The sequence below is a fragment of the Pseudoliparis swirei genome, chromosome 5, assembly GCF_029220125.1.
Source record: "Pseudoliparis swirei isolate HS2019 ecotype Mariana Trench chromosome 5, NWPU_hadal_v1, whole genome shotgun sequence".
NCBI lineage: Eukaryota > Metazoa > Chordata > Actinopteri > Perciformes > Liparidae > Pseudoliparis > Pseudoliparis swirei.
Window position 1 is genome coordinate 4261277 of NC_079392.1, and position 18576 is coordinate 4279852.

The 18576-nt window shown below is 42.7% G+C and overlaps 1 protein-coding gene across 2 annotated transcripts in view; it reads left to right on the top strand.

Annotated features, from left to right (window-relative positions):
• kank4 (KN motif and ankyrin repeat domains 4) overlaps positions 1 to 18576 on the top strand; it is a 66733-nt gene that overhangs the window by 37720 nt on the left and 10437 nt on the right. For both annotated transcript variants that reach the window (XM_056415161.1, XM_056415162.1), the window contains exons 2-4: positions 8584 to 8657; positions 9111 to 12590; positions 17727 to 17820. In XM_056415161.1, coding sequence (XP_056271136.1) covers positions 8642 to 8657; positions 9111 to 12590; positions 17727 to 17820 — 3590 coding nt within the window. In that variant the 5' untranslated portion in view covers positions 8584 to 8641. The remainder of the gene's footprint in view (positions 1 to 8583; positions 8658 to 9110; positions 12591 to 17726; positions 17821 to 18576) is intronic.

An 18576-nucleotide genomic window follows, 5' to 3' on the forward strand; every position in this document is an offset into this window, starting at 1 on the left:
GTTCCACTTTAATCAAGTATTAAGTGCAACTCATAATCTTAATTTGCAGTTCCACACATAAAAAGCGTCTGTCCTAAAATAAAACAGCAGCCCAGTGGGATGATTTTTTAGACACTGCTTAATGGAGCCCAGAGACAGAAGTTCCCTCTCTACTCGTGTCTCTGGGGTTGATTGCCAGATGTTGTGCATCATGGGGTGAACAATCTGTCCCCTTGTGGATACAGACACTGTCATACTGGATTAGGACTGAAAAGAAGAGGTCTGGGCATGTATTACAGTGCAGGGGTGTATAGAGTTGTAATATACGAGACGGAGATAAAGTGGGATGGACCAGACTGGGCTCAAGAGCAGAGGCACTGATTAGTTCCTACAGAGAACAGACAGACTCAGCACCAAGATATCAGATACATGTCTCCTACACACAGAACAATGAAGGCGCCATCTGGAACCGAAAATGGTTCTTCAGAGTGATGCCATAGAAGAACCATTTTTGGTTCCACAAAGAACCTTTCAAACCAGGGTTCTGTAAAGAACCATTTCCTTAAATAGTTCCTCAAATAACCTATAAAGGTGTCTCAAAGAACCTTCAAAAATGGTTCGTTAAGGCACCATTTCTGGTTCCACAAAGAAGCTTTCAAACTAGGGTTCTTTAAAGAACCATGTCAATAAATAGTTCTTCAAAGAACCTATAAAGGTATCTCAAAGAACCTTCAAAAAATGGTTCTTTAAGGCACCATTTCTGGTTCCACAAAGAACCTTTCCAACCAGGGTTCTTTAAAGAAACATTTCCTTAAATAGTTCTTCAAAGAACCTATAAAGGTGCCTAAAACGAAAGAATTTCGTAGAACCACAAAGCCTTTTAAAGAACCATCATTTTTCTGTGTGGTTCTGTCTTCATGTTCTGGCCATCGACGTCTTTCATTTGATCCGGTTCAGCAATCAGAACCTTTTCCTAGTTTGCTGCTCATTATGTGTCATTACGGAAGATTGTGATCTCCACCTGCAACTCGCTGGTTGAACTAATTACTCCAGCTGCGTCCCTCACTCACACTTTACTCCACCGGAAATTGCTCTGTAATGGGAGTAGATGACTACGGCGTGATAGGATAACAAATGAAGCCGCGGCCTAAAGCATAGCCTGTCGTCTAGATTCAAACTTACTGGATTGTCTATTTTTTACTCTCAATGAGAGCATAATAAATCGTTTGGTTTACAATGTTGAGAATGTTTACTGAGGAAATTATTGGAAAGTATAGGGTCATTGTCTCAATCTACTACTATTTATTCTATCAATCCTTGAGAGGGATCCTCCTCTGTTTCTTGACTTTTCTCCCTGCAAAAGATTTTTTTCTTCTATTTTTCAGTTGTTTTTTTCCTGATCCGATGTGAGGTCAAAGGTCAGGGATGTCGTATGTGTACAGATTGTAAAGCACTCTGTGGATAATTCAGAATTTGTGATATTGGGCGATACAAAATAAACTGAACTTAAGTTAATTGAAATAAAAACATACTAATGTACACAAATTAATCCACTTCTCAGTGTAAAGATAAAGGTCTTACTCCTGATCAACTTCACACAAAATAAATCTTCTAAATTAAATGAGGTGCGCCTTTTAAGGGACATCTTTTAAAATCCTTCAAAACTTGCATGATCTAATTAATTCATCTGCTGAAGAGAGCAACTTAGAAAACTGTAAAAACAGTTAGATATTGACTTTAATCCAGTAAAATGTTGATGATGAATGTTAATAAGGTACCTTTTGTAATCTTTCACCGTGGTGTCCCATGAGAGGCCATCTTGTGCTGCTTTGTTGTAATTGCCCTGCAGTAATACTGTGCTGCAGTAAAAATGTGTCTTCTGTTTGTCTCTTGCTCAACTTTGTTTTTGTGCGTCTCTCTGGCCGAGAGAGTCGGTGTATTGAGAGTCGGTGTATTGAGAGTCGGTGTATTGAGAGTCGGTGTATTGAGCTCGGCATCCCCGCTTTCATTCTCAAGGTAGCACACGGGTAAACAGAGATAGCTGGTCCCGTGTCAGGGCCGCGATAAGGACTCACGGCCTCCGTCATTCCTGCTGTGGCGTTCCCACAGGAGCTTGAGCGTTGGACGGGCGGGTGGGTGCCGACCAGGGGCGTTTGTAGGATTCAAAGAAAGGGGGGGCTAAGCCCCAATATTTTTTTTGGGGGGGGGGGCCCCAGATATCCATTGTTTCCGATAGTTCAATCAGAAAGGGTGTGATTATGTAGTAGTGTGTAGTTTTGCTTGCATTCAGTATAACACAAGAGACAGAATGTCAGGGTCATCGTGATATTTTATGTTCATTTGGACACTATAGACACAAAATGGTTCTTTAAAGAACCATCACCTACTGAAGAACCATTCTTTCATTTGAGGCACCATTATAGGTTCTTTGAAGAACTCTTTAAGGAAATGGTTTTTTAAAGAATCCTGGTTTGAAAGGTTCTTTGTGGAACCAGAAATGGTGCCTGAAAGAACTATTTTTTTAAGGTTCTTTGAGGCACCTTTATAGGTTCTTTGAAGAACTCTAAGGAAATGGTTCTTTAAAGAACCCTGGTTGGAAAGGTCCTGTGTGGAACCAGAAATGGTGCCTTCAAGAACCATTTTTTAAAGTTCTTTGATACACCTTTATAGGTTCTTTGAAGAAATCTTTAAGGAAATGGTTTTTTAAAGAACCCTGGTTTGAAAGGTTCTTTGTGGAACCAGAAATGGTGCCTTAAAGAACCATTTTTTAAGGTTCTTTGAGACACCTTTATAGGATATTTGAAGGACTAAATAAGGACGTGGTTCTTTAAAGAACCCTGGTTTGAAAGGTTCCCACAGTTCATAGATTGGTTGTGATGTTTCTTTGTAGTTTTGCTGCATTCAGTCTATGACAACACAAGAGACAGAATTTCAGGGTCATGCTGATATTTTATGCTCATTTGGACTCTATCACTGAGATAAAGATGAACTACTTCAGTGTCAAATATACAATTCAATGGGAAAAAAAGATGATAATAATATATATTAATGCAAATAATAGAGATGTTGAGCCCACCCCAGCCCAAAAGTGTTATTTGGTTCATGATAAAAAGAGTTTCCCTCTCCTCTGACGATGCTTTCATATCTCTAGCTGATGAACACTTGTGTTTAGAGGTGCACAGTAATAATTAAAATAAAATAAAATAAATAGTGATTTGGCGTATGCGTACGTAGAAGTAAGGCAATCAGTTGGAAACGTAGCAGTTGCGCTGCATGTTTGAGATATGAGTGTGTACAGCTGCCACTCCCGTCTCTGCTTGTTTTTCTTTAATACACTTTCTCCTTCCCTTCCTGTCCCTCGCTCGCGCTCTCCAATCCTATTTCCTGTCGGCCTGTCTTCTCTGAGTCTGCTCTGTGTCAGTGCGTCAGACTAATTCAATATCCGAGATACAGACGCTCCAATGTAATGACCCAAGACATTCAATTAATGCTTCCCCAGTAGGTTGGGTGAGCAGTAATGCTCTGTGTGTGTGTGTGTGTGTGTGTGTGGTCCAAGCTTGACATTCAGTGTAACCTTAATTTATATCATCATATATGATGTATTTGCAAGAATAACAGTTTTGCCCTCATAGATTGTTTTGGCATTTTGAGATACAATATTGGGCATTGGGATCCTAAAAACACAACACACACAAGGACAATTTATGGTTCTTAAACGGTTCTTTAAAAGGCTTTGTGGTTATACGAAGAACCATCACCTACTGAAGAACCATTTTGGAAATTGTGCCTTCAAGGAACATTTTTGAAGGTTCTTTGAGATATCTTTGAAGAACTCTTTAAGGAAATGGTTCTTTAAAGAACCCTGGTTTGAAAGGTTCTCTGTGGAACCAGAGATGGTGCCTTAAAGAACCTTTTTGTAAGGTTCTTTGAGACACCTTTATAGGTTCTTTGAAGAACTCTTAAAGGAAATGGTTCTTTAAAGAACCCTGGATTGAAAGGTTCTTTGTGGAACCAGAAATGGTGCCTTAAAGAACCATTTTAAGGATCCTTGAGACACCTTTATAAGTTCTTTGTGGAACCAGAAATGGTGCCTTAAAGAACCATTTTTAAGGTTCCTTGAGACACCTTTATAGGTTCTTTGTGGAACCAGAAATGGTGCCTTAAAGAACCATTTTTAAAGGTTCCTTGAGACACCTTTATAAGTTCTTTGTGGAACCAGAAATGGTGCCTTAAATCCTAATTTTTTGAAGGGTCTTTAAAACACCTTTATAGGTTCTTTGAAGAACAATTTAAGGAAATGGTTCTTTAGAGAACCCTGGTTTGAAAGGTTCTTTGTGAACCCAAACATGGCATCACTCTGAAGAACCATTTTCGGTTCCAGATGGCACCTTCATGTTTCTGTGTGTGTTACGTTGGTTGAGGTTTTCCACGCCGACGACATGAAAACCTCGGGCTGTCAGTGTGAGCTCATTTACTCGACGCTCATTATTCCCGTCTCTTCCGGGCTTCACATTGCCGCCGCCTCTCGACCAGCTGCCACGCTTATTGGATCGGTGTTGAGTGATTGCTGGATGTCCTGTAAAGGGGGTCATTATGAAGTTCATGTGTGAGAGACTGTGAGAGCTCAACAACAGTGACTCAACCAGACACACACACAGACCGGGGGCGTCGTTAGGCCTCCTTCAGGGGGCTTCAGCTATCGGTAATTAACGAGCGTTAGCTGCTCACATTCAGCTTGACTTGAGGCAATGAAAAAGAAGAGTTGGAAACTGTCTCCATTGAGCGAGAGTGAACGAGCAAATTCGAAACACAAGAAATAACTGTCAACATCTCTCTATTCTTTGCATTAATATATATTATTATAATGTTTATTCCATTGAATGGTATATTTGACACTGAACTAGTTCATCTTTATCTCAGTGTTAGTGTCCAAAAGAGCATAAAATATCACTATGACCCTGACATTCTGTCTCTTGTGTTATCATAGACTGAATGCAGCAAAACTACAGAGAACATCACAACCAATCTATGAACTGTGGGAACCTTTCAAACCAAGGTTCTTTAAAGAGCCATTTCCTTAAATGGTTCTTCAAAGAAACTATAAAGGTGTTTCAAAGAACCTTCAACAAATGGTTCTTAAAGGCACCATTTCTGGTTCCACAAAGAACCTTTCAAACCAGGTTTTTTTAAAGAACTATCTCTGTAAATAGTTCTTCAAAGAACCTACAAAGGTGCTTTAAGTGAAAGAATGGCTCTTCGGTTGGTGATGGTTCTTTAAAGAACCATTTTCTGTCCATAGTGTCCAAATGAGCAAAACATATCACTATGACCCTGAATTTCTATCGTTTGTGTTATCAGATACTGAATGCAGCAAAACTACAGAGAACATCGCTTTCTGATTGAATCAATCCATGAACTGTCGGAAACAATGGATACCCGGGGACCCCCAAAAAACATACCCAAACATACTCTAACATGACACTCCCCTTGGGGCTCAGCCCCCCCCTTCTTCCAATCCTACAAATACCCCCGACACAGGCCGACGTACTGCGATAGAAGCACACGCACGTAAACAAGCGCCGACAAAGATGGCGACTAAAATGCCATGGTGTTGATAGCCACATCCTCCTTTTAGACTTGTGTCAACTTGGATAAGACTTTATGAGCTTTTAGCTCATATCATTTGGACTGTAATCCATGACGTGTGGATCGTTTATCATCAGGGGTTTTATGATATTTAATCAACCTGGATCATCTACGATCCACTGTGCTAAGGGATGGGGGAAATATAGGATCAATTAAAAAACAAGAATTATCAAGATAAGGGAGAATATCGTCACGAGTGACTTGAGAAAAAAGCTGTCGAGCTCTCTATCACAGGAGGGAAGTGAAACATATTATGATTAAGATTACGTGAGAAAGAACATAATGGATTTGTCCTTCATTTAAACAGGACTTTATGATGACCTTTTTAAGATTGACAACAAGTTATGTGTCCTATCAGTGATGCAATAAAATAATGATGTCTTTACATTATATAACATTACATTATTCCAATGTCTTTTAGTGCCAGTTTAGAGTTTTAATGATTGTGATGATTATCAGTTTCAGCTCGTAAATAGCAATTATTTTAACTAGGGTAATTACATTTTCATATTGTCCCATCCTTAACTGGCATACGCTGTAATAATATATTATTATATTATATATATATAATATGTACAACATATTTACTTGCTGTGGATGTTATATATATATATATATAAATATATATGTATATATATATACATATATATTTTTATATATACATATGTATATACATATATACACACATATATATATATGTATATATATGTATATATATTTATATATATATACATATCGTGGCTCATAATTGTTAATAATCATGTATATTACCATGCTGAAGCTCACTAAATACAACACTATTCCTGATGCTCTGAGGCCTTCCATTAGCCTAAGAAGCATTGAGAGTAAAATACTGACAACAGCACTGGAGAGAAGGAAAGGTAGACTCTTTATTTATTTATTCACTTCCGTCAAGTCACTCATTGTCAGTGTGGTAATTCTTTTCACAGCGTCATCTTTTCGATCCCTTCTTCTGCCAAACAGCTTTTCATTCTTCATCTTTATTCACATTTCATCTCTGCTCCCTCTGTTTTGTTTTGTTTAGCTTCCCCTCCTCTCCGTCCCTTTCTCCCATCTCTCCTACTGTCTCTCCGTTTCGGTAATGATCTAATGAAGGATGGTTTTGTTGCCGGGGCCCAGTGTGCATAATTGCCAGTGGGCATCTCTCTCTGTACTTCACTCAGCAATTTACGATCGGCATTCTTCTGCTTCACGAAACGGCTAATTAGGCCTCGAGGACAGCGAGCCGACCCGTCGTCGCATTGACGCGTCAGGAGGAGTCAGGAATGCCTTGCCCTCTCCTCCTCACTCCCGGGACACGCATACGTAGTGGATTGAAGAACGGTTGCCATGGCAGCAATCACGTGGTGTCAGATCCTGTGCAGAGGCTGTCAGTCAGTTGATCTTTGTGCCTCTCTCTATTTGTGTGCATATATATCTATTTATTAACGAGGCTCAATCTGTGGAGACGGTATAGATTCCTGTTGAGGCCTCTGAGGTGGACTGGATGTCATTTTTTGATTGATTGCAATTCCAGCTCATGTGATTCTTGCCTTGCAATATGTTCCCTCTCACAACACACAGTTCAATTCAATTCATTTTATTTTGTGTAGCCCAAGAACACAAATTACGAATTTGCCCTCAGAGGGCTTTACAATCTTTACACATACGACATCCCTGACCTTTGACCTCACATTGGATCAGGAAAAACTCCAAAGAAAATTAAAAAAAACGTTCACGGGAAAAAAGGGATCACGATCCCTAGAATCTGGATTGTTGAGAATTGCTATGAATTATAATATATTTGTTAAGTTTCACTGCTTGTAGAACAATTCAAGGTGTGTGTTCCCATAGTTTTGAGACACCAAAGCAGCTATTTAAAATGGTTCCACTTTATCTAGACCTTCATCTTCTTTAAAATTGTTATTAAAATAGGAAAGGAGAGAGGTAACACCATAAAAAGCTGCACTGTTGCATTTTTAAAACTCTTTACGTTGCAATATAGCATTGGTTATAATATCTGCATGAACGTGTAACCCAGTAAAAAAAACATACCTGTCGTACCTGTTCCAATACATACAGTAAACGGCATAATAATGTGCCGGGTTGCCTACTAAAAATAATGAAATTGTTGAAGTTTGAACTCCAGCATGTTTTAAACTATAGAGCTTCAGGCACAGCAGATTTTTGTACTCCAGTGACACAAATTTGAATTGAAATAACATGAATAACGTGTGCCTATTTGCTAAATAGCCTTAAAGTTGCCATTTGTCATGTGAGGGCTCAAGGGTTTCATTTAATATGGATTTGAGCCATATATTGTAATACTTAATGCAGCAATTTGACCGAGTTTTAAATATTAGTCGTATATTTTATTGGGAGGATTTATATAAGCCGCTTTAAAGTTTTGACTACCCTGGCTGAATTGTTTTTCCATCTTACTTAACACTACTCTTCAGCAAGCACATTGTAAAAGAAGAAATAGAAAAGGACGAGCGGCTCCGGTTTCTTGGCTTCTCCGAGTGGAACAAATGAAACAAAGTGGCACCAAATGGAAAGTGTTCCTCTTTTGTGAGCCTGTTCCAGGGTTGTGTTGACTTTAAAAAGGCTTCTAAAGCTCTGGCTCGGCAAGGAAACGTTAATTTAATTAATTTAATGAGCACAATGGTGCTGCCTTTCACCGTCATAGAAAATCATGACTTCATTATTGAGTGATCATTTAGGTTTATTGTATTTCTTGTACAGAATCAGTGAAAATATTCAGTGAGTTTTCTTCAATAAATGAAAGCTTCTTTATCATCAAATACTATTTTCTTTTTGTTTATTTGATTTTTCCCAGCTCTGTCCTCCTCCTGTAACAATCAGACTCGGAAGAATGGAGAATTCAGTTCTGTTCAGACGACAACAATGGATCATATTTACGTTTTCTCACACGGCTCTTGTTTCTGTTTCCTCCAGGCTGCGAGCTCCAACTGAAGCGAACACAAGTCGATGACTGAGAACTCCGCCTCCCACGATGGACAAGAAAAGTGGTGAGTGTCACTATAAGCTCAAAAAAAACCAATCCCCTTGCACCACAATTCTGATTTTTCCCGATTTTTCTACAACTGTAAACACAGTAATTGGTTATATTGAATCAGGTTTCATAATACACAACACAATATCTGACATAAAAGGGTTAAACAATTAACTTCCTGTCCTTGTATGTGGCCAAAAGCAATGAAGGGTATATTTCCTTCAGGCGATAACTGTAAAATGACACAGCGTGAGCAGCATGTTGCATGCTGATTAGTTTGTTTTAGCACAACCGCTGCGTGATAATTACAATTCCCAGTAAGAGATATGGTTTTACATAATGCAGCACCGTGTTTGCTGCACTGTACAGCCTGTAATCGCTATTATATTTGTAATTGTTATTATTTGTAGGAGAAGCATTGTTTGATTGATTGATTACATTTATCGATTGTCATGTTAATCCCCTACAGCCAACGGCTTTCAGACCAAGGTCAGTGAGGCCGGCATTCAGAGGAAGCAGCTGCCCTACTCAGTGGAAACGCCCTACGGCTTCCACCTGGACCTAGACTTCCTCAAATATGTTGACGACATTGAAAAAGGCAATACCATCAAAAGGGTCCACATTCAGCGCAGGGTCAAGGGCCCGGCCAAATTCAGCACCCTGCCCAGAAATTTCAGCCTTCCTGGACATGGGGCCAGGCCTCCCCCGAAGGAAAAGGACAGCACATGGTCTGGGACGTCCACCCTGGGGCCTAAGCCTAAATCACGGGTGGCGGAGGTCCAACAGATCTTCGACTTCAGGGCAAGCGAAGGGGGGACTTCCAGCCAAATCGGAAGGTGGACGACCGGTCAAAGAGCTGGCTATGTTTCAGCAAAGCCCAGAGGTGAAGTAGGAGTTGGGGCTGAGGACGGTGAAGAGAAAACTGGAGGGTTTCAAAGTCGTCCGAACCTGCTCCGAGCATCGAGCATGCCCGTCACCCTGCAGCAGAGGAAAGGTTCCGATTCGAGCAGTCCGGACCGGATTGTGGGAACGCCGGAGAGCGGCTCGACGGAGAATATTTTCCGTGCTTCACCGGACATAACGGAGAGACGGTGTGTTCCACAGGATCGGACGGGCCTTCACCAGCAGATCACAGTGGCACTGAAGCGGGTCAGAGAGCTGGAAGAGCAGGTCAAAACCATCCCAGAACTCAAGGCTCAGATCAGTTCACTGAGAGAGGAGAGGGAGAAGCTTCTGCTTCAGCTCCAAGCCCTGGCCCAAGCCCAAGCCAAGGTCTCCTCATTATCCTCTACAAAAGCACCACATTCTGATTCTGGGACACACACTGGGACGCCACAACGACACAGACCCTCAGAAGGGCTCAACTTAGCTCTGGTGACTCAACCCACCGGAGAAATGGTAACAGGGAAAGAGAAACAAGGTGTTACAGAGAAAAGTAAAGCATTACAAAAAGAGTGGGAGATAAATCAAGAATCTTTGAAGAGTTCCTCGGCACATGCAGATACAAGAGAACAAGAATCAGTGAGAGAAACACAAATGTCAGAAAAAACGGACATACAAAAAGAGACTTTAGAGGGTACACTGGAGCATGCAGTGCAAAAGCTATCAAAGGACATTGCAGGACAGGAATTAACATCACTTAGGGGGGCTATAAAAGATGCAGAGACCAGCAGTATTCAAGATGGTGATGCGGCAAAAGAAGACAAACTCGAGGACCCCGACAGTATGCAGAACCTGCAGGACAAGCTAATGGTACTGGAGGCTAAACTGACTCAGGCTAGCCACGATCTGGAGAGAACCACGAGCCTTTTGAAAGAACAAATAGATGAGAATAAGGAAAAAGAGGAGAGAATACTACAACTGAGTGATGGAGTGAGGGTGGAGGTGTGTACACCGGATGGACAAAACAGGCCAAGAAGAGAGAGTATTGACACGGGGACAGAGACAGAGAAGGTAGATTCTGCCAACCAAGAGACAGAGACGGAGTCACTCGGTAAAGTAGATCAGGGAACAGATACGGCACGGATCTGTATTGAAGTATTCGTACCCACAGCGGGGACTGAAGATATCGATGAGGGAATAGAAACAAATGCAGTTGACACAAATGAACAGTTGATAGAGATGGAGGCAGAAGCGGCTGCTGTGAGCCCACCGAGACCCAGAGCCAACAGCATGGAACGGGGCACGGCGACGGAGAGGATCGCCACTCAGGATCAGATGACGGAGACGCCCGGAGCGGAAAGGGTCAACCAAGTCACCGAAACAGAGGGGGAGGCCGTAGCGGACCACCCGCAGAGACCAAGGGCCAGCAGCGTAGACCGGGGGACAGAGACGGAGAAAGTGAACACCGTGGACAGGGTGACGGAGACGGTGGAAGCACAGAGGGCAGATCGGCAGATTGAGACAGAGGTAGAGAAATCACAGGGTAAAAACGCAGAGAGAGATGCAGAGTCAGAGAGTCAAGTGAGAGAACGCCCATGCAGTGAAAGATCAGAAGAGGTAGGCAGTGTGGTTAGTGGAGTGGAGGATAAGAAAGCAAATGAAATCATTCAAATAGAGAGCGGAGAAAGTGAAAGTGTGGCCGTAAAAGAGAGTTCAATCGCAGTTCTGGAAAACAGAGATGAAGAAACCGCAGCTTCAGATATTGAAAGTCAGGATCAAGCGCTTGTTGCAGCAGGAAAAAACACAGAATCAGAGATTGAAACATTTACTTCGGAGAATGACTCGGTAACAAAAGAAATCGAATCCCTAAAGAGTGAAGTAAAAGAAAGTGTTGAAGCACCCCAGATTGAAAAGGAGACCGTAGAGAGAACACAAACAGCAGAAGGTGTGATCGTGTGTGCATCATACTCAGAGCCTGAGGTCACTGACACATTTGTAGCAGCAGCAGCAGCAGCAGAGGACGCAGCTGTGAAGACTGTGGCTCCAGTACGACCCCAGAGAGGCCGAAAACTCTCGGCAGAGCCGGCTCCGCCAATACCTGCTCAAGCTCAAGCTGCTCCCGTGCGTCCTCGTAAGGGATCTGGTGAAACTCAAGCGCAGCGGTCCCAGCCCCAGACAAAAGCACACCCCAAGGTGCAGGTTCCACTTCAGCTTGAGGCCGAAACCCCCCAAAAGCTCTCTGAACCACAGGTAAAACACCAAGCCTCACGTCCGTCTCAGGTTGACGACAGCACCCTAGCAGAGAGGCCTCCCGGGGCGTCTTGTGGGAAACGATCAAAATTACAACTGCAGACTGAGACTCAAGGTGCGCCTCCGGGCTCCAGTGTCCAAACCCGTCCCAAATCAACTCAAGCACAAACCACTGCAGGTCGACGGAATTCCAAAGAGCTTAAAGCTTCGCAACCTCCCAGTCGAGGGTCAGGAGAAGCCCAGACGCGCCCAACTCGCCAGGGGTCAATCGAAGCTCAACTTCCATCTCAGGGCTCTCGCAGAAGTCCCGGTGAGACTCAACAACCTCAAAAAGATAGCAACCTGACACAATCCCTGCGCCGGGGCTCCAGCGAAACCGCTCAGCGTTCCGGTTCGGGCGAGACCCAGGCGTCGCGTCGGGACTCCGGCGAGGCCGAGCCTTCTCGCAGAGGCTCCTGCGAGTCGCCGACGTCGCCGGCGGCTTTGGGCCAAGTCGTAACCCGGTTGACGGGGCTTCTGGGCGAGCAGTGGGCACAGCTGGGGAGCGGCTCCGGAACTCAACAGACGGCCAGCCAGCAGGAAAACCCCGGCGTCCAGAAACAGACGGCGGGGAAAAGAGCAGAGGCAGCGAAAGGAGCGTCAGCCAAGCCTGCGGGGAAAGCGGTCCCTGCGGCGACAACAGGGAAATCAGCGGGGAAGGCCGGTCCCTCCAAAATGAGCACAATTCAAAGTCAACTGGTCAGCTCCCTCAGTGTCCTCTCTGCTTTCTACTCCCCGGGCCAGAAAGCTGCCGCTGCCAGCAAACAGCAAGAACAAGGTAGGCCCGTTGTTCAGTTCCCATCCCGTGGTTTACACTGTACCTATTTGTTGTAGACGCAATGAGCTGAGTCTACGTTAGCTAGTAAGTAGCCTGAATATCAATTCTACATCCTTACTTCTCTCCCCTGAACAAAAAAAGGCCAAATATTGCTAGAATGTTTTGACAGATTTCTCTGGGGTTACTCTTGTGGAGCTTTTTAATAGTTCTGGTAGAACATTTATTCCCTCATATCAGAACACGTCGTAGCTGCTGTGAGACACACGCTTTTAAATTCAAGATTCAAGGGTTTTATTTGACATTTGTGCCTGTAGACCAACAGTCCAGACACATTGTGAATCTAGTGCAGAGTCAACAGTTTAGAAATAACACTATAATAAGAATAAATATAAAAGAAAACACTATATAGAAGGTGGTGATATGTACAAGAACAAGAAAGGTGCGAGTGTTTAGAGTTTGGGATATTACTATGAAACTTACAGCGAGGAGGTGTCCTCGTGTTTCGTCGTGATTGTAGTTCATTTTCACTGCGACCAATGAACAACAAGTCCTATTTAATTATTCATAAATAAACTGCTGTCAGTACCTAGACATGAATGAAGTACTGTTAGGACCGGAGTGAAGAGAACCGCTCGACATCTTTACAGGGTACTTTACTTGGACTTCACTCGGCCGTGACTCGATATCAGTTTGACTCTGCAGTTGAAGTAGAACAATGTCAGGAATAATTCATTTCCCTCTCATCGGAATTATAATACCCGTTACTCTTCTAGATACTTCATTATCCAATACTTTGCCAGGAGTCTCATGACTCTGAGTGATATGGACCGTGATGTATTGTCACATCCACCCTCTAATACTCAACCAAATTAATGTCAGAGGAAAATGTCTCCCTCGCCTTCGAGTTCGTTCATATTAATTATGTTATCGTTTTTTTTAAAGCTTTTCTTTGCACAGCCCGTTTACCGTCTTTTATATTTATACATGCATTGTATTACGGTAAATATAATGTAATACAAGGTAAAGTAAAGTAGAAAACTGCAAACCGCATCATGATATCATGCTCTAATCATGAATGGTGGCAGCATAACACATCTTGTGTTTTTAAAGATAGACAATCACATGCTGCAAAGCCCTCGTGACATAACATCCAATTACCACCGTGCATATATATCAAGTACTTATTTCATGCTTCACGCAGTGCACACTAACACACACAGATAAGTGCACACATATGCGAAGAAGCACTTTACTTACACAGTCAAATGGACTCTCAAGCACACTCACACACACACACACACATGTACACACAGATTTTATCTTGAGAGTTCATTTCAAGTTCAGTGTTGGGAGGGCAGAACACCGAAGTGGTTTTAAGTGATGTGTGTGTGTGTGTACAGTGTGTGCACTCTGAAGTTTCTCTGAGGTTGCGTTCAACATCCTCGAAGTCCGACTTCTTTAAACCAGATGTGCGTTTTTACTAGGTATTGAAAAACCGAAACTTCTCCTGTTGCATTGAGAACTTTTACTCAACCCAGTCATCATAGACTCAAGTGGGTTGAGTGAAACATCTCATGCACAGTGAGGCGAGGTTAAATGACACCCGTGTTTAATCTATCAGAAGATGGAGGGTGTATCGAAATGCCAAATATGTTCTGCTGCTATTTTCTCCGGAGAGAATGTCAGGATCCAAACGCACTCTTAGGTGGTTGCTGGTGGCTGGGATCTTTCCCTTCTGGTGGAATCTGGCTCAAAACCACATCCTCGTGTCCCTGCATAAAACATGACGGAGCCTCCGCGCTGTGTCTCGCTGTCGGGCTCAGCCGGGGCAGCCGTGCCGGGTGAAGAGCCAAAGGGAGTCAGCACAGAGGCCAATGCGCCATCGATTATAAGGCCGTTACAGACATCAGTAGGACCCGACAATGTCACGGCCGTGTGTCTCGTGTTGGCGGTCGATAATCTTGACCCGTGTACGTCGGGCCTGGAAATACTTCAGAGGGACAAAATAACTGCGACAGTCGATCGATCTGATTCAATTAAATTATATTCACTTTATTTTATACAGCCCGATATCACAAATTACCAAATGTGCATCAGCAGGGCCGTGGCAGGAGGCATCAGACACAGCCGGGTCTATTGGACCCTACGAGACGTGAAGGCACAAAGACTCCGGGGAGGAAGCAGAGTTAGTAATGTGCGAGGGAGAGATGGAAATTCATCCATAAGGAAGGAAAGAAGAGGAGGTAGATGCTCAGTGTATGCTAAAACGTCCCTATGACCCGACGAGACGTGAAGGCACAAAGACTCCGGGGAGGAAGCAGAGTTTGTAATGTGTGATGGAGAGATGGAAATTCATCCATAAGTAGAGAGAGAAGAGGAGATAGGTCCTCAGTGTATCCTAAAACATCCATAAGGAGAGAGGAGAGGAGAGAGGTGCTCAGTGTATCCTACAACATCCATAAGAAGAGAGGAGAGGAGATAGGTGCTCAGTGTATCCTACAACGTCCATAAGGAGAGAGAAGAGGAGATAGGTGCTCAGTGTATCCTAAAACATCCATAAGGAGAGAGGAGAGGAGATAGGTGCTCAGTGTATCCTAAAACATCCATAAGGAGAGAGAGAAGAGGAGATAGGTGCTCAGTGTATCCTAAAACATCCATAAGGAGAGAGGAGAGGAGATAGGTGCTCAGTGTATCCTAAAACATCCATAAGGAGAGAGGAGAGGAGATAGGTGCTCAGTGTATCCTAAAACATCCATAAGGAGAGAGAAGAGGAGATAGGTGCTCAGTGTATCCTAAAACATCCATAAGGAGAGAGAGAAGAGGAGATAGGTGCTCAGTGTATCCTAAAACATCCATAAGGAGAGAGGAGAGGAGATAGGTGCTCAGTGTATCCTAAAAGATCCATAAGGAGAGAGAAGAGGAGAGAGGTGCTCAGTGTATCCTAAAACATCCATAAGGAGAGAGGAGAGGAGATAGGTGCTCAGTGTATCCTACAACGTCCATAAGGAGAGAGAGGCGAGGAGATAGGTGCTCAGTGTATCCTAAAACATCCATAAGGAGAGAGAAGAGGAGGTAGGTGCTCAGTGTATCCTAACACATCCATAAGGAGAGAGAGAAGAGGAGATAGGTGCTCAGTGTATCCTAAAACATCCATAAGGAGAGAGGAGAGGAGATAGGTGCTCAGTGTATCCTAAAACATTCATAAGGAGAGAGGAGAGGAGATAGGTGCTCAGTGTATCCTAAAACATCCATAAGGAGAGAGAAGAGGAGATAGGTGCTCAGTGTATCCTAAAACATCCATAAGGAGAGAGAAGAGGAGATAGGTGCTCAGTGTATCCTAAAACGTCCCCCAGCAGCCTATCAGCCTATAGCAGCATCTCTAGGGGCGGGACCAGGTGAACCTGATTCAGCCCGAACTATAAGACTATGAAAGAGGAAAGTCTTCATTTCCTTTTTGAAAAGTCTGAAGGTCATAATCTTGAACGAGTTCTTCTCTCTTGCGAAAATCTTCTTCACTTAATGAGCTCTCGCTAACTTGGCATTGACAGTGAGATGCTGTTCACTCACAGTTATATTATTGTTGCCTTTACCTGAAGGATACAAACGAGGCTCTAGCTTCCCTCTTTCTGCCAGAAGATCTTTTTCTTCTGCGATTGAAAGACGAAGATATTATTTGTGATTTTTTTGAATTTCAGAGTGTGTCGTTACTGTTTCCTGATCGGATGTGAGGTCAGGGACGTCGTATGTGTACAGATTGTAAAGCCGTCTGAGGCAAATTCATAATTTGTGATATTGGGCTATACAAAATAAACTGAATTTAATTGAATTGCAGTAACTGTTGTAAAGGGAGGTGACACATATTCCACAGGAGGCTGAACGCGTTCGTCCATAACCTCCCGGAGGGGTTCAATCGGATCAGAAAAGATCCGAGACCTGCAAAGACCAGGCGTGTTTGACATTATTTTCATATTCATTAAAACATCCCGTGACCCCCTGGTTGCCATACACATTCATTCACCTATTTTTCCTAAAATTTGCAAGTCTGCAACTTCCTCATTCGACTGTTCTGCTTTCCAACAGCTGGTGTTATGTTTCTGTCAGAAGACTCTTTTGCCCTTCAGTTTATTATAATCCTACAAAGGTCGGATTGTAATAAACTCTCATTTCACTCGACTTAATCCGTTTGGACAGTTGGGGAATGATAATGATGTTGGTTGAGAGGAGCAATCAAACCATCTTAATAAAGATAATTTAAAGAGCGGAATAAAATATGCAATCTGGCGATGGCTCGAGGTGTAATGACTCAGTTGTGTAGTTAACAGAGTCAGACCTCGACACAAAGGGTGAAAGATCTGAATCGCTCACACACACACAGAAACATGAAGGTGCCATCTGGAACCGAAAATGGTTCTTCAGAGGGATGCCATAGAAGAACCATTTCTGGTTCCACAAAGAACTTTTCGAACCAGGGTTCTTTAAAGAACCATTTCCTTAAAGAGTTCTTCAAAGAACCTATCAAGGTGTCCCAAAGAACCTTACAAAATGGTTCTTTAAGGCACCATTTCTGGTTCCATAAAGAACCTTTCGAACCAGGGTTCTTTAAAGAACCATTTCTTTCAGTAGTTCTCTAAATAACCTATACATGTCTCAAAGAACCTTAAAAAAATTATACTTTAAGGCACCATTTCTGGTTCCACAAAGAACCTTTCAAACCAAGGTTCTTTAAAGAACCATTTCCTTGAATAGTTCTTCAAAGAACCTATAAATGTGTCTCAAAGAACCTTAAAAAATGGTTATTCAAGGCACCATTTCTGGTTCCACAAATAACCTTTCAAACCAGGGTTCTTTAAAGAACCATTCCCTTAAAGAGTTCTTCAAAGAACCTATAAAGGTGTCCCAAATGAAACAATGGTTCTTCATTAGGTAATGGTTCTTCGTAGAACCACAAAGCCTTTTAAAGAACCATTTAAGAACCATTATTTATCCTGTGTGACAGGTTTTGGGAATGATTACAGAGTATGAATATTTTCAGCATTGTGTACACACACACACACACACACACACACACAAAACACGCAAACACTAATTCATTTCCCCCCCCCTCCCCCCTCCCCTCTCTGTCCTCCTGTCCACCAGGTCTCAAATCAATCATGAAGAAAGATGGTGTTGCTAACAAGCAAGGGAACAAGGGCGCCAAGAAGAACCTGAAGTTCGTCGGGGTGAATGGAGGGTAACGTCTTCTTCCTCATCCCTCTCTTCATTTCTGTTTCACTTCTGTTCCTGTGCATTTTAAACCGAGAGTCCATTAACGTTTCCTTCTGAGGAATGAACCTTCATGAATCCCGCTGTGGACGTTATTGCAGCGTAACTTGAACGCTATGTTCTATTTCATCTCGAGAAAATTCAAAGAAATTCTTCCAATTTCCAGAGTTTTCAAATAAATGTGTAAAGTTGTCCGAGTTTGACCACGGTGCCCATGTGAACCGAGTCCAGCTGTGTTTCACACATCTGCTTCGTCTCACCGGAAGACACACTGCCCCGACTCTGACCTCACTGCTGCTACTGGCAGTGTGAATGTGTGTGAATGTGTGTGAATGTGTGTGAATGTGTGTACTTTATGTGATGAGTCTGCATATTTGTGTCAGTATTGAGATACCTCAGTGCTTTGTGCAAGCATGCTTATGTCGGCGTTTTCTGATGCGGTGTGTGAGTGTCTGTGTGTGTGTATGTGTGTGTGTGTGTGTGTGTGTGTGAGAGAGAGATTCTTCTTTCTGGCTGCTGTGATTATAGGTGCAGGTGTCTGGTGTTACAGTTTATAACATGAATCACCCGTATAGACACACACACACAGAATGAATTATCATTCATGGATATTGTTTTGAGATGCTCGTTATATATATAACCATTAATAAGTTAAATAAGAAGGTCCACATCTAGTTTATCTCTTGTTCTTGACACTTAATATTTGTTGCATCTCAATGTTACA